Source organism: Chinchilla lanigera, unplaced genomic scaffold, assembly GCF_000276665.1.
Source record: "Chinchilla lanigera isolate Chin_1 unplaced genomic scaffold, ChiLan1.0 scaffold00027, whole genome shotgun sequence".
Lineage (NCBI taxonomy): Eukaryota > Metazoa > Chordata > Mammalia > Rodentia > Chinchillidae > Chinchilla > Chinchilla lanigera.
Genome location: NW_004955428.1, coordinates 3,387,086 through 3,412,500, shown reverse-complemented (window position 1 = coordinate 3,412,500; position 25,415 = coordinate 3,387,086). Strand labels below are relative to the sequence as shown.

At 37.3% G+C, this 25,415-nt stretch overlaps 2 protein-coding genes across 6 annotated transcripts in view; one reads left to right on the top strand and one right to left on the bottom strand.

Annotated features, from left to right (window-relative positions):
- Scoc (short coiled-coil protein) overlaps nucleotides 1-8,129 on the top strand; it is a 31,282-nt gene extending 23,153 nt beyond the window's left edge. Inside the window, exons 1-4 of one of the 2 annotated variants that reach the window (XM_005386677.2) lie at nucleotides 543-697; nucleotides 4,743-4,820; nucleotides 5,144-5,227; nucleotides 6,546-8,129. In XM_005386677.2, the coding sequence (XP_005386734.1) occupies nucleotides 4,799-4,820; nucleotides 5,144-5,227; nucleotides 6,546-6,688 (249 nt within the window). In that variant the 5' untranslated portion in view covers nucleotides 543-697; nucleotides 4,743-4,798 and the 3' untranslated portion in view covers nucleotides 6,689-8,129. Of the gene's footprint in view, nucleotides 1-542; nucleotides 698-4,742; nucleotides 4,821-5,143; nucleotides 5,228-6,545 lie in introns of those variants that run through there. The other variant, XM_005386676.2, reaches the window with a different exon arrangement.
- Nucleotides 6,280-25,415, bottom strand: part of Clgn (calmegin) — a 46,991-nt gene continuing 27,855 nt past the window's right edge. For 3 of the 4 annotated variants that reach the window (XM_013515328.1, XM_005386675.2, XM_005386674.2), the window contains exons 9-15: nucleotides 22,643-22,756; nucleotides 22,380-22,530; nucleotides 19,288-19,503; nucleotides 18,068-18,190; nucleotides 17,705-17,864; nucleotides 15,852-15,952; nucleotides 13,694-14,204 (exon numbers count right to left, since the gene is read on the bottom strand). In XM_013515328.1, the coding sequence (XP_013370782.1) occupies nucleotides 14,124-14,204; nucleotides 15,852-15,952; nucleotides 17,705-17,864; nucleotides 18,068-18,190; nucleotides 19,288-19,503; nucleotides 22,380-22,530; nucleotides 22,643-22,756 (946 nt within the window). In that variant the 3' untranslated portion in view covers nucleotides 13,694-14,123. Of the gene's footprint in view, nucleotides 6,312-13,693; nucleotides 14,205-15,851; nucleotides 15,953-17,704; nucleotides 17,865-18,067; nucleotides 18,191-19,287; nucleotides 19,504-22,379; nucleotides 22,531-22,642; nucleotides 22,757-25,415 lie in introns of those variants that run through there. The other variant, XM_013515327.1, reaches the window with a different exon arrangement.

Genomic DNA, 25,415 nt, shown 5'->3' with positions numbered 1-25,415 from the left:
TGCAAAGCCCTAGTATAGTATTTTCTCAATTCTAAAACGTCATTTAGTAGTCAGGAGCAGTATAGATTTAATAACAGTTTGGAGGAATACAGAGAGAAACATTCTGTTAGTGCTACACTCGATGAGCTTTCTGATTTTGAAAATGTAAAAATATGGAGAAGTCTGCTTTTAGAATTGAGAGAATACAGTATTGCACCGGTTCGCTTTCTCTGATCTGCCTGTTAACGCCCTATTCTTGAATTTGATTGGTTTCTCCCTCGTCTAGCATACACCAACAACCTCTTTCTTGACAGTAGTCAGGATTTTTCACCTAGACTTAACTCCAACTTTCAGGCTTTGGATGACACAAGACCCTCTGCACTAGGAGGATCAGCTTTCTCACGCAGAGCTCCGCTGCTGTGCTTTCATTGGCTGTTGCTCTTCCGGCCCCGCCCCCAAAGACCTTAATCCTGATTGGGCATCAAAGCCCTTTTGTTATGGCAAAGGTGGATCCGGCGCTTTAGGGGCGGGCGGCTAATGCGCAGGCGTACATCTGTGCTTCGTGATTGGCGGGCGATGGGGCGGGGCGGGCTTTCTCTGTCGGCGCACGCTCGGTGGTCCGAGAGGGCGAGTCAGCCGGCGTCTGTTGGTCCAAGCATCAGAAGCTGAGGCGTCCGCCGGATCATCCCACGCCCCCCCGCGGCGCCTCAGGCTAAAGGTGAGGGCCGGCCCGGGCGCAGGGGGACCTCCCGGTGCTTGGGGTGGCCGCCGAGGGCTGGGAGGGCGGGGCGAGGGACGCGGCTCGCGCGCGGCTGAGCGTCTGGTGGGCGCCGGGGCCTGGCTCCCTGCAGCATCCCTGCGCATCCTCTCTCCAGCCTCCCGGCCAGGCAGGGGCTCCTCGGGGCGGGGCCGCCGTCCTGCGGATGGGGACGGGATGCACTGTCTCCCCAGCGCCAGGGCGCGGGCCGGGCCTCCCGAGCGGGACGTGGGCGGCGTGGGTGGGATGGGAGCCGGGATGGGAGGGAGGCCGGGAAGCGGGAATGCAGGGCGGGACGTCTTTCCTGGAGCTGGAAGCAGAACCTGCGTTTTGTTTTTTCGTCAGCTTCTCTCCAGTCCTGCTGAACAAGTTAAGGGGAGCAAGGTTTGAAAAAGAGAAAGAGCATGCAATCCTGAAAAGCGATTATGCATCTGTTAGACAGTACTTGTCCCAGGCTGTGATGTCACAGTATTAAGGGCAGATGTGTCCCCAGCGTCTGATCTACTTATTCCCGAGCATCCGAGGCGATGCCTAGAAATCTTGGTCCCTACCCGGCCCTTTCACGGAACTCGCTGCAGGCCACCACTTCGGGGAACTAGCTTAAGTTGAAATCCTTAAATGGTTCGTTGGTTTTGTGGAATTTGAAACAGGAATTACATGAACAAGCCAAAGTGGAACTTGAACACGTCCAGACAAACCACCTTGACGTTGATGCAGTTTAAAGCGGATGAAATTTATCTTCAGTTGCGTAGTAGAAACACCGAAGAAGTTTGATAACAGGGGTTAGAAAATATTTGCCGAACTTAAATTAGGACTGTAAATTAAGTGGGGTGTTCTGTTTTGGGGGGTTGTTTTTGTCATTGCACAGTAGAAAAATCAGGGCCCAGGCGGATAGATTTGGATTCAGATTCTTGATACATTGGCGGTGAAACATGAGGCAAAATGTGTAGCCTTTCTGATACTTAATATCGCTTTTGTATCTTGCAAATTCCTTGTTGATACAAAATAATACACGTAAGATTTTATCAGTCTTAGTAGTTCCCCAGTAAGTAGATAACAGATGATTAAAATCAGTTTTAGACCCAGAAAAGTTGAGTGGTTGAGGTTGGACGGATGTCAGGTCTGAAATAGAATCCTTTTGGTGGAATAGTGTAAAAAAACCAGACTGGGACATTGTTTTAGCCTTGACTCTGTGGACCACTACTATGACCTTAAGTAAGCCATTCTCATCTTTGGCCTTGGTTTATTTGTAAAATGAAACAGCTGGACCAGATAGTTTTTCTGAAATTCTTTTTTGTGACACACAGCCAACATTTACTGAATACTTAAAAGGTACACAAGCACATATATATCAACCCTTTCAGTTCTCACAACAAACGTCTGAGGTGCGTTCCTTTAATATCCCCCCTTTACACAGGAGGAAACAGGGCGAGATTTTAACGTTGCTCATGGTTCTAGAGCTTATAAATAGCAGAGCTAGGATTTGGATGCTGTAATGTAAGCCCATGTTCTTAATAACTGGGAAAACTCCCTCTTGAGAAGAAAAATAGAGGTATTTTGGGTAAGATGATAGTCTTCGGTCACAAAGCAGTGTGGGCATAGGAAAGATAATATATCTTGCTGTAATGCTTGCCACATGATTCTTATTTTCTCTACACCATCTGCTTCCTGGATTTAAATGATCAAACATAAGTCTATATTTTCTTTCTTTCACTAAAAAACGGGTGGATACAGCCAGGCATCAAAATTTGCTATGACTTCTTGAGAAAAGTTTTGAAAACTGAACTCAAAAATCTCAGAGGACCGTGACCATACACATGTGAGGCAGGTTTAGGTGAGGTAGAGCAGCCTCAGCATCCCAGGTACTCATGTCCGCGTTCCCATAATGGAGCTGCTGTGGTCTAGATTTTCTCCATGTCAGATTTGCATTTATGTGAATGAACAGAGAGTTCAGATTGAACTCTTCATAGCACATTTAATCTAGAATCAGATTGACGTGATGTGCGCAACTTTAGATAAAAAGGATTATGTGGTTGAAAATGGAAATCTTGCACCAAGTACACATTAGGATGTAGAAAGTGTTAATATAGACACTGTGCAGCTGGAGGATTGATCCTCTTTTGAAAGAAAATAAAACTAATCCATGGCTAACATTTTTACGTAAATCAGCAAGCGCTTTGACCCCATATGTAAAATAAGTTTTATTACTCTAAGCCTAATAGAATACTGAGAATATATCTAATAGCAGCATATTGAAGCACTTCTGTTTCATCACATCACAATAAAAGGAAATTACTTTTTGTTGTTGTGAAGAGGGGTGGGTAATGTGCAGGTCTGCTTTATTAAAGATAGTACCTGTCTGCACGGCTGCTTGTACAGTTGGTCAGGTTTTGTATCATGTAGGCCTTGGGGTGGAGGCTGACGTAGATTATGATGTCAGTAGTGCTTTCCTGGGCGGTGTGGTACCCTGGAGCACTGTCTTGTGACACTGCTTTTATGCCCCTGACCCCCTTTTCAGTCTTTTTTTTTGAGACAGTCTTGCTGTGTAGCTCAGGCTGGCCTTGAACTCTTGGCAGTCCTCCTCCCTCAGCCTCCTGAATGCTGGGATTATAGGTGTGCACCCTCCCTCAATATTGAATATGTTATATAAGCTCTCTCGACCCTGGTTTTTTGCTTTTTTTTCCCCCAGAAGTCAAGCCATTGATAGATGTCTCTTCATTGTGATTGTTGCTAGTGTATAGGCATCTTTGTTTGATAGGTCTGGGATCCACTGTTCAATGTAGAAAGTGTAACAGTACTGTGGGTATACGAGGTGTTCAGTAAATACTTGTTGACAAAAGGTCGTTTGCTTCGGTGCAAGTTAAATGAACTATCAGAGCTCTTTTCAGTAATATTCCAGTAACATGTAATAAACTTTGAGTGCAAAATGTGAAATGACTTAAAAATAGTTATTTTTTTTTTTTTTTAAGTTTTTTTCCGGTACCGGGAATCGAACTCATGACCTCGCACTTGCCAGGCAGGTGCTGTGCCGCTGAGCTAAATCCCCAGCCCCATGACTTAAAAAGAGGACAGAACTTTTTACATAGGAATTTTGTGCTCTAAATTTTGGAGCCTTTTATTGAAATAGTAAAATGTTTATATTTACTTATCTATGTCCTGATTAATCTGTTTTGATGTAACGATAACCAGGTGACAAGTGGACGTTTTAAATTCATTGTTAGTGAGTCAGATGGTTTTCTTTTAAACTGTATGTGTAGAAAACTAAACACTATTTATGAAAGCATACTGAAGAATATTTTGAAAAAGCTTTCTTTCCTATCATCATCCCTAATGTGCTGTGTTGTTTTTATTATGTCATATAATTTACATTAGTAAATACACAATTTTATAACATTCTGCCATGTTATTAGAGTAACCATAATTATTTTCAGAAGGCACTGCATTATAAATTGCACCTGTAATTTACCACACTGAATGGACAGTTATGTTGTTTCTGATTTACTGGTTTATTAAGACTGAAGATTTATATATATATAATTTTACCTTCTTTGTAATTGTCCTTAGGCTAAATTTGTAGAGTAAAATACTTAGTAAGGAGGATTTTAAATGTTTTTATATTTTTTTAAATGTTTTTATAAATCATGTTTATTCTTGTACTACTTTCTAAAAAGGGTACATATTACTATTTGTCTAATATTTGTGTATGTGTTTTTTCATAACTTCGTTAGCATTTGATTAGCTTAGTTTTAAAAAACAGTTGAATAAATTTACAGTAGTACTTAACTTTATGTAGTTTTTGGATTACCAAGAAGCTCTTGGTATACTTTTTTTGGTAAACTATACTGTCCTACCATTTGCTTATTTGCCCAGGGGTATTTAATTTTTTCTTAAAAATAGCAAAGCCTGTGAAAAGAGTCATGGGTCACATAATTTGACTAACTCATCATTTGAAAACTGGGCTTATATTTTATCACCATATGTGTCTATGTTTCTTTTATTTTTGCAGGCTATTCATCAAACATTTTGTATCCAAGGCCCAAAAGTTTATACCCAAGGCCCAAGATGATGAATGCTGACATGGATGGTAAACTCATTTTCTTTTTTTGTGGACATTTTTGCTTTTTTAACAATGCAAAGTGCAGAGAAACAATCTCTAGAAGGTTTGGGTCTCGGCTTATTTACTTAGATCATGTCTAGTTTTAGAAAGGCTTTAAGGCAGTTTTCATTGCCTGACTTATTTTCACCTTTGTGTCCTCATCAGCAACGTGGAGATACAATTTTGTACTTCAGAGGGCTCTGGTATAAATCAGTTAAGATAACAGATATAAAATGTTTGGAGAGTTTTAAGTGCTATAGTACACAAGTGGTGCCTAATGTTAATAGTAAATTTGAACTTTTTCATTACAGCAGTTGATGCTGAAAATCAGGTGGAACTGGAGGAAAAAACACGACTTATTAATCAAGTGTTGGAGCTCCAACACACACTTGAAGGTTAGCTTGCATTTTGTAGTTTTGTGAACATTCAGCTAATTGAAGTTGTAAGCGTTTATATTGCCACCCTTGTTAGTGTGTATAAAAGTCCATTTCCATAGGTTTTTTTTCCTCTTCTGGTGTTAGGTTTGGGTGTTGGGTTTAAAGAACAGATGGTTCATTAAGAAAGTCTAATATGATGCTGTTTAGTACGAGGGATCTTCTCAAATCCTGGCAGTGTGTAACTGAGTCTCCTGTAGTAAAGCTTATAGTAAAGTGAAAACAACGTATTAACCCCAGAGATTAAAAAGGAATTGACCTGAGCTTTTTTATTTTCTAAATGTCTTCCATAAAACTAATGCTACCACTGTGACATCTTTTCATGTTTAATAAAATTAAAAGGGTCTGTCATTTGGGCATTCAAGTGGCTCCTCCTCTCCCTCCCGAAAGGTCTCTGCTCGGATGCTCTCTATCAGTATAGAAAGGAGCAGCTTCTCCTCCTCGTGACTTTTACCCTTCTGACTTTGCCCCTCATTGCTTTTGCTCCATCCGGCTTTTTACTGTGACAGACTATCCGTTCACATTTGCTCCCGATCCCCACCCTGCATCCCCTCTTGAACACATGCCCACATGCACCTTTTTTCTCTGCTGTTGCTTCTAGAACAGTGCTTGGCTCTTTGAGGGCATTAAGTACATATTTGTTAAATGCATAAATGGAGGTCATTTTTATTTGATCATCAGGACCTGATCTTTTTAAATTGGTTGTTACTATAAAAATATCCAGTATGTGGATTCAGTTGTTAATCTACTACATATTTTAAACAGTTCTAATAAAGACTTAGTTTCTTATTTTATAGCATTTGCATTTTAAAAACAAGGTCTGTTTTCTTTAACCATTTTAAGAGTTAAATAACAAATGCTGTTTACAAAGAATAACATTGGGGCTGGGGATTTTGCTCAGCGGCACAGCGCCTGCCTGGCAAGCACGAGGTCGTGAGTTTGAGTCCCGGTACTGGAAAAAAAAAAAACCAAACAAAAAAAGAATAACATTGAATTTAATGTGAAATTTCTTAGGAACTAGTATCTGCTTATTTACTTTGTTTGCCTTAGCGGGCTCTAAAGTACTCTGAATTTTAAAACAAAATTTAGATTATGATCTTTTTTCTTTTTGCAGCCCTAAGGGGTTTAACCCAGGGCCTTGTGTATGTTAGACAAGTGCTCTGCCACCGAGCTACATCCTCAGCTACATGCAAACTTTAAGAATAAAACTTAAATATTTTGTAATATGGAGTTATTGCCATCATTTTATTGATAATGGGTATTTTTATTTTTTATATAGATCTCTCCGCAAGAGTAGATGCAGTTAAGGAAGAAAATCTGAAGTTAAAATCTGAAAACCAAGTTCTTGGACAGTATATAGAAAACCTCATGTCTGCTTCTAGTGTTTTTCAGACAACTGACACAAAAAGCAAAAGAAAGTAAGGGATTGATGTCCCTCTGTTTTATGGAATTGCTGCTGATTTTTTTCTTTAAAACTTGGATAGATTCCAAAAGTTACAGTACTTTGTGGCTTCATTGAATATTTATGAAGATAATGTCAGACCTAGGCAAAATTAACTGCATAACAGAAGACTTCCATGAATTTGTGTATTATGTTAGTCTAAAAATGTGCAAATGTATTGTAGAGACTTTATAATTAGAATTGCATATATTTATGAAACTTGAAGATGTTTTATCAAATTTGCTTTGATATATAGGTTTCGCACTGTCTTTTATTATAGGCTTAGTAAGATATACAGGAAATAACCACCATGTCGTGAAAAAGTGACCAAAATCATATACTGAATGCACAGCTTTATGTACCGTGTGCACCATCTTGTGCCTCTTCTCCGTTTGCCTCTCCCTCCCCATTTCCCTTCCTAAGGAAAAAAATGGTTTCACATTTGTAGAATTACTTTGAATAGTTAAATCACCTGTAAGAGTAACCTGAGCTCTCATTCCTGCAACTTATCCACAATAAGATACTGCCTCAGTTAGGGCTTGTCATTTGTGATAGTAATAAGCTAGGATTGCTGGTTTCTCTGTAATCATTTAAGAAGAGATTGAGTCTATACAAGTGAAGATTTTTCTTTAAAACTGAATTTTCATATTGGGAAGATTTGTTAAGAACTTCCTTTTGCACAAAATAACCCAGTTGATATCTGAAAAGATGAGAATTCTAGTTGTGTATGTTAAAAGTTAAAAAGAAACCTTGAGGGAAAATAGAAACAGGGTAGAAAATAACTCAGTAAAAAGTATTAATCAACTCCAAATGTTTTTACACCAAGTTTGTTTTCTCTGGTACAGAGTAGATATTTCGAAAAATATGTTTGAAAGTGGATTAAGTCTGACTGGCCTTTTATAAGCCACATGTTGGAGAGGCCAGTTATGTCTCAAGATTCATTTGTAGTTCCTAGCAAAATTTTTGCAGAATTCTTTAAGAGACTGTATTAGTCTCGGTCATGAATAAGTGTGAAAATTTTACTCTGATCATTTCTAGCCTTATTCAGTATTTTATCTCACTTGTTCTCCCAAAATTTTCTGTAAATTCAAGTACTTGGTTTCTGGAGTTTTGGTCATTCTTTAACAGTTTAAAAAAATTAGTTTGTAGATTCTATTTAGTAAAGGAATTAATATCAAAAGAAATATTAAAATGTTATAATAGGAAGAGATCTACTAATATAGCTTATGGTTACTAGATTTGAGGTACTTCTAATCAGTGGAATAATCTTATCTATTGGTGTAAGATTTGATGACTTTAGCTATATGAATGTGTAATAGTCATATTGCAAACATTTTGCATCCCTTTTGTGATCTAATTTAAAAATATTTAAAATTGTGTTGCGGTTCTGCTTTGCTGTTTAATAAAAAGCTGTTTCAGAGATTGTATGTGTTTTGATATAGTTCCCTAAGTAAATGGGGTGATAGGGTGGTGGTGGTGTATTGGGGTTCACTGCTACAGTATAAACAGTGTGTCTTATTTAAGTACCTGTTCTGAGTCTTTAGGGAAATATTTTTATTGATACAGATATTACAGGGTATCATACATCGGTTAAAACATATAAAAGTGTTGAAAGAAAAGGACGCCCGGTCTGTAAGGGAAAGTGGGTTCTAGTTCTTAGGCCAGCTGCTGTACCCTGAGACCTGTGATACGGAATTTAAACCAGAAGCTCCCGCCGCAGTGGCTCTGAGGTGAACGTTACGGGCTAGTCCGCTTTGCTGCACACAGTGAACCACAGCTGCTGAAGGTGGCTGCCTTTTCCGCCGTGCTTCCTGGGTCACTCTAGTCACTGATACTCTTCAAAAGCACGAAGTGCACATCTCGTCACGTTTTATGGGCTGGGCCTAGAAATGGCTGTATTTTCTTGCATTCCAGTTGTGTGGAGACTGACTTACATCTAGAGGAGTGGCTGAGAAATACCGTCCCTTGCCTGGGAAGCCATGTTCTAGCTACAACTTCACTCCTGGAAGCAGGTGAATGATTTCGCTAGCCATTAGTGGCTTTGGGCGCAGCCTGCTTTTCTTGCTAAGTATTTGTTCAGAACCTTCCCTCTAGAAAGTACTCAAACCCTGCTTAGCCAGCTCATGGTTTCGTTCAAAAAGCAGGATCTCTATTAAGGTCCATCAGTTAGCTTTTAATGGTTGTAGTTTTTAATCTCTAAACTGGTAGGCAACTTATTAGCGCTTGTCCCTGATTTATAGTGTAGTCGGACACAACAGCCAAATACTCTCGATTTGGAAAATGGGATAAAGTACTCAGACGCAAAGCAATTATGGAATGCTCCTTAGAGACCTTGTGAAGATTCTGTCACTAGTTGTCCTGTTCCTCAGAACTCGAAACTGACTTCCTGTTTCACTGACCTTCATGACTTCCCTGCCGAAAAGTAATTCCATTCTGATTTTCCCCATGGCAACATCTGAAGTACAGTGGGGAGTGTTCTTCCATGGAGTTCTGTGAACGTCACTTTTCGCTGGTAGCTTGGTGCCCATCGTTTTAAAGCCAAGCTCATGTTTCTTTTGCAGTATAATTTCCTGAAACACTCAGGCGTTTGTATGCTTGTAGGTTCTGTATGTCAAGAAGCACAACTAAGCCTTTTCTACACCAGATTCTCAAAGTATGTTTCGTTTCCTCACAACCCTGCCTCTCACTGATGGAGGCGAAGGCCAGCTGCAAATAAGACTACACCGGGTGCTGCAACCAGATTACTGTTACAAGGCCGAGACCTTTGCTGGGCTGGACAGCTGGCAGAGCAGTTTTATTAGGCTTCTCTTCTGTTTCCCACACCTGAAAATAAGTTTTGAACCCTTCCTGCTCTTCAAGTTTGAGAAGCAGTTGGCTTTTCTAATTCTGTGAGGTTCCCGGTATCTATTTCCTTCCATCTCTGCCTAAAAACTGCAGAGTACATTTTGTGATACCTTGTTGGGAACAGCTAATAATAATTTAACATTTTCAACTGCTTCCCCTAGTACTATCAGCCTAATAGGTGAGAAAATATTGCCTGAAATAATATGCCCCACCTGCTGGTCATGTGAATGATAGGCAAATGCCATATATTTTTAGTTTTCATTTTCTGTATTGGAAATATAGGTGGCAAGTGTGCATAGGGATTATGTCTAGTTTCTGAGAGAAATGCTCCTTTCTAGGTTTTACACAGGCCAGTCAATCTTTTCTCCAGCCAGGCCTCATCTTCAGGCCATCTCATTCTGCCTAGTCCAGTTTTACCAAAACCTTGCTAAACTAGTTTAGAGGATTCTCCATCAATTGCTGGTTACCCTCAATAACTGATCAAACTTCAGCCCCTTACCCGCCATATCACAGCATCTGGCCCACCTTCTGCAAGAATCTTTAGCAGAAAGTCCCTTTGCCTTGACGTTTTCTCTTGGGAATACGCCACTCGCTGACAACCTGACTGTTCATTGAGTATGCTGAAAAACAGCCTGATTTCTGTCCCCATTGTGACAGTCTTGACATTTATCACAGCAGTACCCAAGGAGACATGTCAGGATAACTTTTAATAAGTGTCAGAATATTTTTTCTTTAATATTATCTAAGCATGCTGGTGGAAGGATTGCAAGGAAGACACCACACTAGTTGTGCACTACGACCTCCCAAAACTCACACTGAAATTCTAACATGTAATTAGAGCATGAGGATGGAGCCCTCAAGAACATTAGTGCCCTTATAAAAAAGATGACAGAAGGGAGCAGTCTGTATCCAGGGAGAAGCTTCACCAGAGCTCAACCTGATTTTGCTTCCAGCCTTTACACTTGTAAGAAATACCTGTTGTTTCCAAGCCACCATTCTATGGTGTTTTATTATAGCAGCTTGAACAGCTTAGAAGCACCCCTTTTCCCTGGTAGGATTTCCCTCAATTCTGCCACTGCCATTCCATCCCAATTTTCCCCTCTTTATATTCCCTTTGGACATTACTTAACAGTGAGTCACTACAGATCACAATCCCTTAGCTGGAACTTGTTTCAGAACTTGGTGTTTTTCCATTTTTTGCAGTATGATGATTCAGCCTGGTTTGGAGCAGCAGTTATCAAATATAACATTTCTACAGCAAAATCTATGAGTATTAAGTGGGGTGAAGAAAGACTACATAGTATAAATAAAAGACCATGAGGGGAGGTCAGGTTCGGGTGCCAAAGTGATGAAAAAGTTTCATTCTGCTCACCTATAAAGAAAATTTGAGTCACTTTTAAGAAAATAGAAGGATCTACTCTAAGTAAAATAAGCCAGACACAAAAGCTTAAATATTGCATCCTTTCTCTAGTTTGAGAGGTCCAAAAAATAAAGAACAAAATAAAGGAGACAAGTTAAGGAAAAGGGAGGTAGGCTTGAGATGGGAAGAGGTCTGCGGAGGGAGAAAGAGGAGCAGGAGGAGTAGAAACGGTCGAGGAGGGCTGCATGCCTGTAGCAGTCCCCCAGGCTGAACAGAACCACTATGTATTGCAAACAGGTACTAATGCATTTTTTTTTTTAAAGAAAATTTTCACTTTGCAGAGATTTTTGGATTTTGGAATTGTAGCAACAAAGTCTTTTGTAGAAATGCAACCAGAATCATGTAAGCATTCTCCTACCAGTTAACAATGCTGCATCTTTATTCCTGTCCAAAATTCTCTCTTACAAAAGAGAGTTAAATTACAGAATCTAAAATTAAGTTCTAAAGCAAAAAAAAAAAAAAAAAAATTCCTTAGAATTTTTGTAATTCCTTAGAATGTAAAACCCTTTCTTTACTTTGCCTGATAATTTTGTTTTTCCCTATCTTTTGTTTCTTCCTATCTCTGGTAGTTGGCATCAGATACTTTTTCATTGCTGACATAAGCAAAATTACTACCAGTGAACACCAGAAATTGTTAAAACCACTTGTAAATCATGAAAGAGCAGAGACTATGATTACAGATTAAGAACTGGAAGCAAGAATGACTTAATTTGCCTTTTAACTACTTTATCCAAAAACCAATTATGAATGGGTTATTTCATTAAAATCAAGGACATAGGGGCTGGGGATTTAGTTCAGTGGCACAGTGCCTGCCTGGCAAGTGCAAGGTCTTGAGTTTGATTCCTGGTACTGGAAAAAAACAAAAAAACAAACGAACAAAAAAAAAAAAAAATCAAGGACATACATAACAAGAACTTTAATGTTGGCCCTGGGATATAACTGACCTTACAGTAAAGGGCAGCATTGAGGAGTGATCACAGAAGCTAAAGTAATGGGTCATGGTCAGTTCTAGTAAATATTTACCTTGCTTTAAATTTCAGAACTTATGTGTAGATGGCTTAGCAAGTACATTAAAACTTGAAAATAACCCAAAATTTCACAGAGAATGTATATTTCCACCACTTAACAAATGCAAACTATGTGGTAAGATACTATGTTAGGTAATTTTCCAGTTTTCCTGGGGCCATCCTCAAAAGTACTCTTACTCTGCAGTGATCTCCAGAGACAAACTCCAAATATTTTTTCCAAAGGCATCTTCTCTCTCTCATCAACTGCCTCATCTTACCTGTCAGAATGGGGATAATTTCATTTCCTAAACACTCACAGCTGCCTCAGTACAGAAAATATATGGGAGCAATATACTCTGGGAAAAATTATTGAAATTTATGGGTTAATGCCATTATGTTTTGATAAAGCACCCATGGAAAAGATTTAAGTAATTTTCTTAGCCATCTGATATTTTATCTATAAATTCTACTACAGTTAAAACATACAGCCAAAACTGAAAAGAGAACTAGAAACTATTCATAAGATTAATATGTTTTGATTACTTGGGAGAGTTTTTACTAAAAACAAAACTGTTTTAGGACTAGAACTTTACACTTTTTGATATATTAAATTCACTGCCAACATGTAAGCAGTTCCATCCTGTGTCTCCTCATGTGGACTGACACTTCAAAAAAACTACTAATTCTACTGAAATAACATCTTCCTAGAGAAGTGGTCAGTGAGTGCAGGATCTGGAAGATGTGTTCAGTTCAGTTAATATTAACTGCAAATTAATATTAACTGCAATATTAAATGCAAATTATGGCTTATGTGCCTTAAGATTTCCACTACCAACTTATGGAAGTTAGTACGTGGCAGTGGGGAAAAGTATTTCCTTGTATTTTCAATTCTCTCTCTGAAACAGGAAGTGAATAGCTTCCAGGCTGTGCTTGTCTTCCCTTAGTGAAAGGGAAGCTAGAGCCTGGAGGTCTAACATGAACCTATGGAAGGGAGATGGAAGAGAGCTGGGACGGCGTTGGCCCAGAGAAGGGTGTGCATGTTCAGGAAGGGATCCAAAGTCATTCAACTCGAGATATTTAGTATTAAAGCGCTTCTGTGGTCTCAAGGGCTTAAATCCCCTACACCTGGTACTTGAACATAGAAAAGTTGTTCAATAAAAGATTTTAAGTGGAACAACACAGCTTCACTATATAATCGTTCAGGGACTTCTGTTAACTTCTCTAACAAGAGGAGCAGTAACAGGAGCTAGTCCCATCCACATCACAGACTGCTTTGAATCTGTCAAGAAAAAAAGCAAAATAAAAATACAATGCAGGATGAACCAATCTCAGCCACTAGAATCTCATAGTAATAAAAGAAAATAAAGACTCTCCAATGATAATCTACATGTTAAATAAGGTATACTTTAAACCATAAAAATACGTAAATTTCATTTTCAAGAGCCATGAATGCACAGGAACTTTGTGAATGGGGTAAGCTACTCTGGCATGAAACAGTTATAAAAGCTCAGAAAACCTGTACACAAGCCTACTGTCATTGTATTCCAGTGTAAAATATTGTGCCACGTTGCCCAGTAGCTCTGTGAAGGACAGACATTTTACTCACGTTTGGTCACCACATCACCTCTTCAAAAGAATTTATAATTTATCTGAACAACTGATGGTAACTATAATGTGACAGAAACTGGGTCAAATACAAAACATTCAATTGCTGATATAATCAAACAACCATAAGAAAGTTTATTGCATTTAGCTCTGTGCAACAGAACACACTCATTTTTATTATAAAACTACCACCTATCTTGTTATATTATTTAAGTGGAAATTCCAGTAACTGACTTTTCCAACAGCAGTGAGGTTGCTACATACCATTTTGCTTGGTACAAACCTAAACTGTCTTCAAACTATTAAAACTATAATATCTAATAATATCAGTCTCATAAATCTGATACATAACTTGCCACTTTATTAAAAATTCCAAATTCAAAGATGATGTAATTTCCCTGAAAAGAAAGACTGTATCTGAAAGACTAACATTGCAGATATTTATAAACAGGATGTGTAGATTGATTCCCGGTCAGTTCTGGCACAGGGACTTAAAAATGCCAAATCTCTCTCTCAGGAACTGAAATAGTTGAATATAGCTTAGTCCTTTCGTACTCTTCTTTTGCGTAGTGACTTCATTGGTCCATCTCCGGATCCTGTGCTTTCATCTGCTTCTTTCATCTATAAAAAGAATTATGGAAATGATAGTACATAATAGATTTATTATTCTCTAAGATACATGTTTTAATGATCAAATGCTACATTATGCATTTCCCTTCATGCAGCTGGTCAAAAATATGTATATAAGTTGATGTGTTTTCATTTGTTCATAATTGGAATGATTATGTTTCTAGACTAGCCATTTTTATCAACTAAGCATTGACAGAGAACACGTCAACAACTCCATTTACCATTGTATTTATGACTTAGAACTTGGTTTCACCATCTTACTTAGGGGTTATGTGACATATTCATTATGCAGTAATAAACACTGACTATTCATTACAATATTTCTCCAACGAATGGTGAGATGGTTTTATAGACTTTTTCAGAACTTCTGATACACAATACTTGCACAACAATTATAAGAGAGGAACAGAAAAGAAAATAGCAAATTTGTTTTGAGATTTTTCTTTAATTCTTGTCCTTCCAGAATGTTAATGAAGATGCTATATGACATTATACAAAATAAACTCATTATTACTTGTAAAGCTTATGCTACACAAAATTTGACTTGCTGACAAATACACGTAAGAAGACGAAAAGCCTAGGAGACATAATTAAGGTATTTTTTACCTTAATTACCGTAATTAAGAAATATATAAAATGTTTTGTGAAACAAATACAGCCAGAATATATTTGGGAAGACAGACAGTGTTATATATTAAGAATATCACAGCTGAAACAATGACTGTTTAAAAAAACTGCTCTGGAAGAAAGGATTTTGACCTGGCTTCCCATAAATATGGATATTCTACCTAGAAAATACTTCCCAACATTCCTTTAAAAATATAGGGAGTTAAGACCAGTAACAGGGTATATATACTGAATAACCTTTAGGGAACATTTAAACAACAGATCTCTTCAAGCAGATATAAAGTATATGTCATCATGGGGGCCCAGCGAGGCAGAGCTACACTCTCACCCTCCCTACTTGAGAGGCAGCTGTGCAGATTGCAAATCGTGAGGTAAAAGCAGTTCTTAAAGGTCTTAGAGGAGTAGAGAATGTGGGCTTTTGATTAACACTGGGTAAAACAGCTCTAGTTCTCAATTATACCCTAGATGATGTCTGATCATATAAAATATGGCTGAAGAAAAAGGGTCACGGTAGAAAACACCTCTGTATATCAGGATACAAAAAGAGGTAGACACATGAAGTTAATAGAAAAAAGCCCTCCATCAGAGATTTGATGGATTACACCATTATCAGGAAGATGGTACTCCATTGCTCATGAATGAAATACTTTAAAACCTGACAATAAAGTATTGAGACAGTTAGAATGTTTTCACAAAAGCTATACAAAATTATCTTGTCATGAAGATTATGTTTGAAATGTTGAAATGATGTTTATTATACTTATTAATGTCAATTTTTCTACACACAGTTCTACGTTTACATCTTGTAAATAATAGGTTTAATTTATTATCTTATTGGGCACTAAGACATATGTTAGTCTTCTTGCCTTCTTTATGGATATATTTAAAAAATAAATTGAGGCTCTTATGAAAGCCGGGAGAAGTATGGCAAAAATTCTTTCACAAACAAGATCACTGCTTTTATTGAAATAATGTTTTATGAGTAACAGTTACACACAGAAACTTGCTTACCTCGTCCTCTGACCCAGACTTATTGGATTTATTCTCCTCTTCTTGCCCTTCTATGACTTCAACTTCTTCTTCACTCTTTTGATCAGGTTCACTTTCCTCTTCTAGAATGCAGAATTTATTAAGGACAAAACTCAATGAACGAGAATTTTGCTACTGACAAAATACAATGAAGGGGATTTATTTGAATTTGAAAACTTAAAATCAATTTCTGACTTTCAAAATTGTAAAAACTCATTATTTTACCACTTTTTATAAATAAGCTATCCTACTTGAGGCAAGGCAGGAGTTTATAGAGTACTGGATGCAATATGAAAGCCAAAGAACTATCATCTTTCTTATGTTCATGTCTTAAGACTGCTTCCCTTAATTTCTGTGATCTTTCTATCCTTCGATATGCTGTTTGTTTATAACTTTGTGGATGCTATTACCAATTTTTTTTCATTTACCAACTCTCTTATGGATTCCAGTTAATCAAACCTCAAACTTTGTCACCACCATTGTATCAAAAACTGAAGCATTCTCTCAGAACTATAAAAACTCCTAGAAACTATACATAATAAAAACTATCAAAGTAAAAGCAAGCTGAGTTTGGGGAAAGGGAAGCCAACAATCACCTCCGCACCCCTCAAGTATTTCCACACGCACAGTGTGAAACAACACGGATATGTGGGCGTACATTACAAAACAGGGCCTTTCTGCTACTTAGATGTTCCAATAAGAGCAATATATAAACAAGCTCCAAGGCTGATCACAACACCAATGTACTTACAAAGGTAAGATTTTGAGAATTTACAGTGTAATGAGTTTTAGATTGACACAGACACACAGACACACACACATACACACATACAAGTCTTATAATCAAGTGCAACAATTAGTTATTTCAAGTATGTGTGCACATTGGTATATATTTATATGTGTGTGCGTGCATGTATTTTTTTTTTTAAAGAGCCTAGGCTGGGCGTGGTGGCACACTGCTGTCATCCTAGCACTCAGAAAGCTGAGGCAGGAGGATCACTGCGAGTTCAAGACCAGCCTGAACTACACAGTAAGGCCCTGTAAAAAAAAAAAAAAAAAATTGGGGCTGGGGATTTAGCTCAGTGGCACAGTGCCTGCCTGGCAAGCACAAGGTTGTGAGTTCGATTCCCAGTACTGGGGGAAAAAAATTAATTAATTAAAAAAAAGAGCCTAGATTTTAAGTTATTTTGTCAACTACCAAGTTACAAACAATGCTTCAAGTCATCAGTTGTTAAAATCACCTGTTGCTTACTCTGGAATTTGGCTTGGGACACTTGGTACATTAATATTCTTATTTTTGCTTAGATATGTGTAAGGAGGTCTCAGATGAAAGCCTCCAAACAACCTCTGCCCCTCAGATACATCTTCAAAACCTCTGTGCAGAGTGGGAAGGGGACACAGGATTTACCAATATGTTCAGGAAACTATTCTAGGTGATAAACTATGTGATAAACAATAGCCACTGGAAGAAGAGCTAATGATGGTTTTATTGCTGTAATCACTTGCCTTATACCTCTTCTTCTACAAAGGCCAAACATATACCTTACATTTCATCTTTATTTTACGAGGCAAGAAATGTCCTTGCACGAAGCTGTGGCACACGGGACTCATGATGGCTAGGCTCTAAAGCAACTAAACACTATGTTAATCTCTCTCACCCAAACTGATGATTGTAAACAGGGTGGCTGAAGAGAGGACTCCCACTCCTCACTGCCACAGTCACGTATTCTTGAGAGTGCAGGTGTATAAATCTGATAACAGGCACGTGCAGCAGCATGAGCCTTATCCAGGCTCATGGGTCATAAATCAACCGTAAATCATAATCATCACATTACCTTTTTCAAGAATTCCATCATCACTTTGTTTGCTTTCCTCCTCCAAGGCCACTGGCTTCTCTAGGGCTGCTTTTTCTTCCTTCACTTCTTGCTCCAGTGCTCCCTTGGTTTGTGGTTCACATATGGCCTTTTTTTTACCCTCTGTGTCTTCAAATTTTTTCTGCAGTAGTTTAACATATGCTATTTTTACTATAGGCAAAACACTTTTTAAAAATTGTTTTTGTAATAACTGAGAACATATACAGTAAGCTATCAATAAAAGGTATGGGAGAGTGACTTTATCATTTTTAAGAACCACTTGTTGAATCACAGAATGCAACACTAACAAATATGACAAAGAAAGTCAAAGGAAGTTCATTTTACCTTTACTTTTGTTGGCCAGCCAAATGAAGTAATTAATATTACTGGAAGGCTTGCTATCACAAGGAGAAGCCAAAGCCACCACTGCTCTTCAGCAGCTTCCATTAGCTGCTTGAATATACCAGGCTATGGGAGAAATAAGCATAAAGATGCAATTCATACTTCCCAGCACTCCACTTGGAAATACAGTCTACCCAAATTATGTATTTTACCTAGACATTTTATATTAGAGTTGATGGACCTGTAATCAAAGAAATCTTTTCTTTTCCCTACATTATACTTTGTAAAGCAGGATTTAACTATCAGCACACATCACTCAGTGAGACTTTGCAGTAGGAGAAATATTACTACATATGTGGAAATGCCTAGGTTACCAACCAGAATAATGACACCTTTTTTGTTAGCTCCCAAAGTATAACTACTTTTTATAAATATACTAGCAAGTTCACTGAGAAAGATACAACTCTGATAACTGATTCTTACTTTTAAAGGAGACACTAATAAAATTAACCTAAGAATTACTGTGTTTTTTCTTTTTTATATAAAGAGATTTACATATGAACTTCAGTAAGGAAACGTTTCTCTTATTAAAGTACAATGCAAGGCCACCAAAAAATTCATTTTTAGCTACTCTATTGATGGTTGTTGCTAGTGTCCAAAGAATCCAAATACAAGGTATGAATTATTCTTTATAGTTAACTGATTTTAACGATGCACTGTGTTGAAATATTGAGCTGAGTCTTTTCTAAACAGTCTTAAAATTTGGGGGAAAACTGGAACCCAATTTAATAATGTTAGTTCTTTGTATTTCTCTAAATGAAAGAGATCATCCATTTCTCTAAAAGGATGGTCATCTTCAAAAGTACTTAAAGTATAGATTATTTTTACCACTTAGGCCTTGAGTTGGTAAGATGACAAAGATACTAAGAAGTCTTATTTCTATAACATAAAGGCATTAAATCCCACTAAAGCCATAATTTAATGAGTAATATTAGTAGACATATGCATACATAGTTCAATATATCATCTAAATTAAGTATCATAATATAGGAAAGCTAAATACTCTGTCTACATACTTATTTAAGTGCTTTTCCTTGGCACTTAATAATTATTGCACACTTGCCATTAACAGGCCCATTTGTGTAACCTATAACTGGTCATAGAACCAAGTCCTAACATTCCTCAGCACAGTTACATTACGACCACTGTGGTCACTACCATACCTCATTAGCATTTGCAACCACGACTTTCCATCTCCAGCTATCTTCAGCCCAACGATCTGCTACTCCTTTTTCTGAACAGATAATAAAATTATCAAAGTAGATGTCAGAGGTCATAGACCAAAGCTCTAAACCAAGGGCATAGAAAGAAGTCAGAAGAAATGGATGATGATCTTCAAAATAATCTGGATTAGGAATTTTTTGTGGACTCCAGATTCCCTGAAAGAAATAAAGAATTTTCAAATAAAACAATTTTATTGGAAATGCTGATCAAAAAGTAGGTGCTGTTGAAATTAACCATAAGAAGCAGATAACAAAACTATAAAGGACATCAATTCATTAGTAACGTATTGGAAAAAGTCTTGTTTGCTCTTATCCTGTTCATGTACTCTCTATGAGTAAGACTGAGTTTTATCTGCAAAAAAAGCAAAGTGAAAATCCAACACATTGAGTAAATTTCACAAGTGATTATTTTAGGCAATTTTTTACACTTAATGAAATTGTTTGGGTCATGATGTTGTTAAAGTTGCCCAGTTCAGAAAGATCATTAGATAGCAAAAATAGAAGCCCTCCTCTTAGCATACATGCATGACAGTCATCATTAATCAACCGCAGTTGAACCTCAGAACAATTATTCAATATGAAAGTCCCATTAGACATTTTAAGTGGCTACCCTGTTGATCAAGTAGAGTAAATTCAACAGCATGCTCACTCGCTGACTCACTCCACCATCACAGGTAACTATTCTGTGCCAGGCACTGTGCCAGATGCCAGGGATACAAGCTGATCAAGACACACACTGTCCTGTATTATAGGGCTTAAAGTGTAATAAGAAAGACATACATTAAGCAAAACCATTACCAAAAGAAACATTTATGGTAAAAACTTTGAAGAAAAACTACAGTGAATATGTAACTTAATGTATACATAATGTTAGAAAATGTCAATGAATAATTACAACAATAAAATTAGAGAATAAAGTGAGTAACTTAGGAACTGTTAATATAAAAATGTCGGTACACTCAAAGTATGCCTGATCATATTTTAAACATTCTGAATTTTAATAATGCTAAAATATGAGGAGTATATTAAGTAAAGCACACATTTTTAAAATGTACAATCTGCGTTCTCTTGATCAAAATGTATTTCTTGTATTTATCTCTAAAACAGAGCTATATAGTAGAACATATTTCAATAACATAGTACCTTTAATCACCAAACTATTTCTAAACTTCTAAAAACACAGGGATTGTATTGAAAGTTCCTAGGAAATAAATCAATGACTAGATTATATCTGACATTATCTTTAGAGAAGGAGAAAGTGGTTTTTGGAGAACAGGACTGACCTTCTGGTCAGGTTGGGTAAGACGCTAGGAGTAAAAGCAAAAAAACAAACAAACAGTACACATGACTTCCAAGGTATAGTAAAGGATTTCCAAAGGGCATACAATATATTAGTCTCCAGGATGTTAATAAGTTCATATTAATATGATCATTAAAACTTCTGAGTAGAAATTAATTTTGAGAATATTCCAAATACTATATATAAATGCCAGTGTTTTCTAAGTACTGTATGTCATAATGTAATATTACAGCCTCTTTATCCACGGCCCTATGAGCTCTAAGCAGTGCACTGACAGCATTTTAGCTATATCACTTTAGCCTTTTTTGGATAGCTTAGTCCTGCACATATTTCAGATTTTGCATTACATGCCAGCAGTTAGAGAATGTAGGGCTGGGTATGTGTGGCAGTTCATTTGTGTCAGTATTTCTCCTTTGTCTAGATTTCATCTTTTGCATCCACAGCAGTTCCCTTTTAAGTAAAAACTATTTGCTGTTCTGTACATAACAATGAACATTACATAAATGATATCTTAAGAGTATTATTGCTTCCAGCTTTTAAAAACCTGGTCAGTATTTTGCTTTAGTACCAAGCTATATGGCATTATGGAAATAAGTTTATTATCTTAGTAATAAATCAATGGGTCATTTTGCACATAAAGTTTTACTCATTAATGACTAAACTTGGTATTTTTAAAGTATAGATTTCAATTATTTGGAAGAGTAAGAAATAAAAAAATGTGAGATTCTAAACTTCGGAAAAATTGATAAAATCTGGCTATTGAATGTAAAACACACCCTGTAATACAGATAAGTGCCAATACATTTTACTTAGCGCATCTCTCTCTCTCTCTCTCTCTCTCTCTCTCTCTCTATATATATATATATATATATATATATTTTTTTTTTTTTTTTTTTTTTTCATTGAACCTGCAAACTACGTTCATAGATGCTACCTTACAAACAACAGAACACTATTCTCTCACATCAGCGCTTTGGAGTTTATCAGTCCAGATCAGTGGTGAACATATGTACGGCACACGTGCCACAGCAGGCTGTTTGTTATCACTGAAAGCTCTAACAGGTTCGCCATCCCTGGTCCAGATGATGGCTGTCTGTACGGCCTTTCAGGAGAAAGGACTTTGGGTACCTGTTCAGCGCTCTTACACTGTGAACTTGACTAAGGGACCTGTACTAAAAATTTGTACGTATAGTATCTGTGTTTCTGCATTTTCAGGTGCGAATGTCTATGGCTCTGGTGAAAATCTCAGTGCTGGTCTGCTACCCAAAGTGCACAATAACTGCTTCAGCACTCCATAAAATAAACAGGCTGGGCTGTGGAATCCTCAGCGTGTTCACTACTGAGCTGCACCTACTGGGTTGGAGGACTTTGCCTTAGGGCTACTTCAACTATCATGTGAAGGAAAAGGATGTGAATATTTATTATAATAGGCTCAATAAAGTCACTATATTATCTTTCCCAAAAACCAATTTTATTTCACATGAGCATCATGAGACAACAATATGGCATAAAATAATTTACCTTCAGCTGTTAATTTTATTACCCTAGCATATTATATAAACAATGCTTCTTTTTTAAATGTAAATTAAGTGACTTTTATTTTCTTTGACCTCACAGAATTTTGAACCAAACATCTAAAAGGTAACACAATATCACTGATAATTAGATGTATAAGACAAAAAAGCACAACATTTTTTAACTTTACGAAGGACTTGGAAAAACTGGTTATTACCTGGTAATTAGGATTATTGATCATTGGTGGTCTCCATATTCCTTTGTATTTGGGGTTATCTATCATAGGCGGTTTCCACTCACCACAGCCAATCCGACATGCTGGATTAGAGATATAAGGTGCCTCCCATTCTCCATCTATATCTTCATTCCTTAAAATACCACAATAAAACAAATCCAGTAACCACAAGTCTCTCCTGTTGGCCATATAAGCTAGTCACAAAAGGTAAGAAATACTGACATTTGAAGGTGAAGTGTGCTTACCAGTCACCAGGTTTTTCAGCATCAGGATTTGGGATAAATTTTGGTTCATTATCAAGCCAACCACTGGGTTTGACCGCACTTGAGTCTTCTATTTGGGCAGGTTCATCTTCATCCCTATAAACATATTTTACGTTAATAATTATTCAAGATAGGTGTGGTGGTACACATTTTAATCTCAGAACTGAGAGGCCAAGGTAAGAGATCACAAATTTGAGTCTAGCCTGGACAACATAGGGGGACCCAGTCTTGAGAAAAGGGGAGAGGGGCTGGGGATGTAGCTCAGTGCAAGGGCCCTGGGTTCAATCTGCAGCACCACAAAAATATTGTTCAAAAAGTTCTAAACTGCTTGTGTTACAAAATTTTCTTTCTTTCTTTTTTTTTTTTTTTTTTTTTTTTGAGACAGGGTCTCACTATGCAGTTCAGGCTGGCCTTGAGCTCACTTTGTAGCTCAGCTACAAAGAAGGATAAACTTGAGACATTCATAGCGAAATGGATGCAATTTGAGTCCGTACTCATAAGTGAAATAAATCAGTCTCCCATGTATAAACATATGGTCTCCCTAGTGTAAGAAGCTGAAACAGTAAATAACACACAAAATGTACACTATATTGTGAAATGGGAAGAAAATGCTCAGAAGGAAAAAGCCACTGGAATGGAGGAAAGGAGAAAAGAAGGAAGGGAAAAGGAAAAATAGATTAAATATATACATAGTTAAGATAGTTATACTACTAGTTGCTATTAGCTCATTGTAAAGAAAGGTATATGCCTATATTGTTTGATCAATTTTTCATGCCTATATCTTATAATATGAGCAACTACTTTGAAGACAACAATATACAGTGTACTAACCATTGTTACTCTCCTACAATCTTGTTTTGAAATTTTATACCATTGTTTTTATTGTTTTTTTCTTTAAAATAAAATAAAAAATAATACAGCTTTCTTGTAATTTAACCCTCTTTGAGTCTAACATTTTTCCCATTGTATTCTTTGTGCTACTTTCATAATTCTACATGTACTCTTTTTATTCTTTACTAAGTGTCTTGCAGTCGTGTGAGGAGAAAATCCTTTTATTTATCTACATATTTACCATATGTGGTGCTCTTCTTCCTTTCGGAAAGATATAAATTTCCATCTGTTGTCATTTTCCTCCTGCCTGTAAAAGTTCCTTAATATGTTATAGCATGTCCATTGTTATTAAATTCTCTCAATATTCTCTGAAATGTTCTTCTGTCTTCATTTTTGGAAGGATATTTTTACTACCAACCAGAGGGAAGTAGACGTTTTTCAGCAAGTGTCCCTTTCCTGGGGCTATCCAATTATAGCTGAGTAATACTTCATTGTATAAAAATACCACATCTTTTTTATCCATTCCTCAGTTAATGGGCATTTGAGTTGTTTCCAAGATTTTGCTATGATAAACTGCACTGCTATAAACATGGGTGCATACATATCACTGTGGTATGATGTTTTTAGTCCTTCTGGAAAAATACCAAATGGGAAATAGCTGGGTTAAGTGGGACTTCTAATCTTTGTATTCTGAAGAATCTTCAGACTCATTTCCACAGTGGTTGCACCAGTCTACACTCCCACCAACAGTGGAGAAGGGTTCCTCTTTCCCGACAGTCCCTCCAGCATTTGTTATTGTTTTCTTGAAGATAGCCATTCCTTCTGAGGTGCAATGGAATTTCAGTGTTGTTTTAATTTGCATCTTTCGAATGACCAACGATGTTGAACACTTTTTCATGTATTTATTTGCCATTTGTATTTCTTCATCTGAGAAGTGCATATTCATCTCAGATACCCATTTTTAGATTGATGGGGGGGTGTATCATATTTTAAAGGTAGACTGAAATCAGTTACAAATGCAAACTGTAAGCAACCAGCTAAACAATAAACCAGAAAGGAAAAGCTAAGGGCTAACAGAAAAAATAAAATGGAATATAACAATGAACAAATATAACTGAAGTTTTTTATAAAGGATCACAGAGTGTATGTGGCAAACAAGAACCGAGCAGTGAGAAGGTAGGCTCACGTCTACCATTCGAATGACAACACTAGATGTGGACAGCTCAGACACGCCAGCTAAGAAGGAAGACCCAAAGGCAGGTTTCCAGGAAGAAGTCACTTGAAAACTAACGGCATATACAAGCTGCAGGGAGAAGTAGAGAATAACACTGAATGTAAACAAAGCTGATTTAACGTCAAACCAAGTAGGCTTCAATACAGAAAGTATTATAAAAATTCATAAAGAAACACATTTTATAATAATGAAGGGGCCAGTTCTTCAAGAGGTTATGAAATACTGCAAATGCATCTACTACCAGATCTTTAAAATACAAGAAGCAAAACCTGACAGAAGTCATGACAAATTCACAGTTGCTGTTGAAGATTTTAATACGCTTTGGGTAAGAGAACAGACTGAAAAAAAAATACAGCAGCCTGGAACCATATTATCAACCAAGCTGATACAATTCGACATTTGTGAGAAAAACAGAACAGTATGAGCCCAGAATATTTTCTGACCGCAGTGGAGCGAGGGAGCAGACACCTGCAATCCCAGCGCTCGGGAGGCTGATGATGGAGGATCGCCTGAGTGTAAGGCAGCCTGGCGACATGCATGCACAAGGCCAAACTGAACTACATAGTGAAACTCTGACTCAAAAAGCAAAACAAGGGGCTGGGGATTTAGCTCTGGGGCAAAAGCGCCTGCCTGGCAAGCGCAAGGTCGTGAGTTCGGTTCCTGGTACCGGAGAAAAACCAAAAAAAAAAA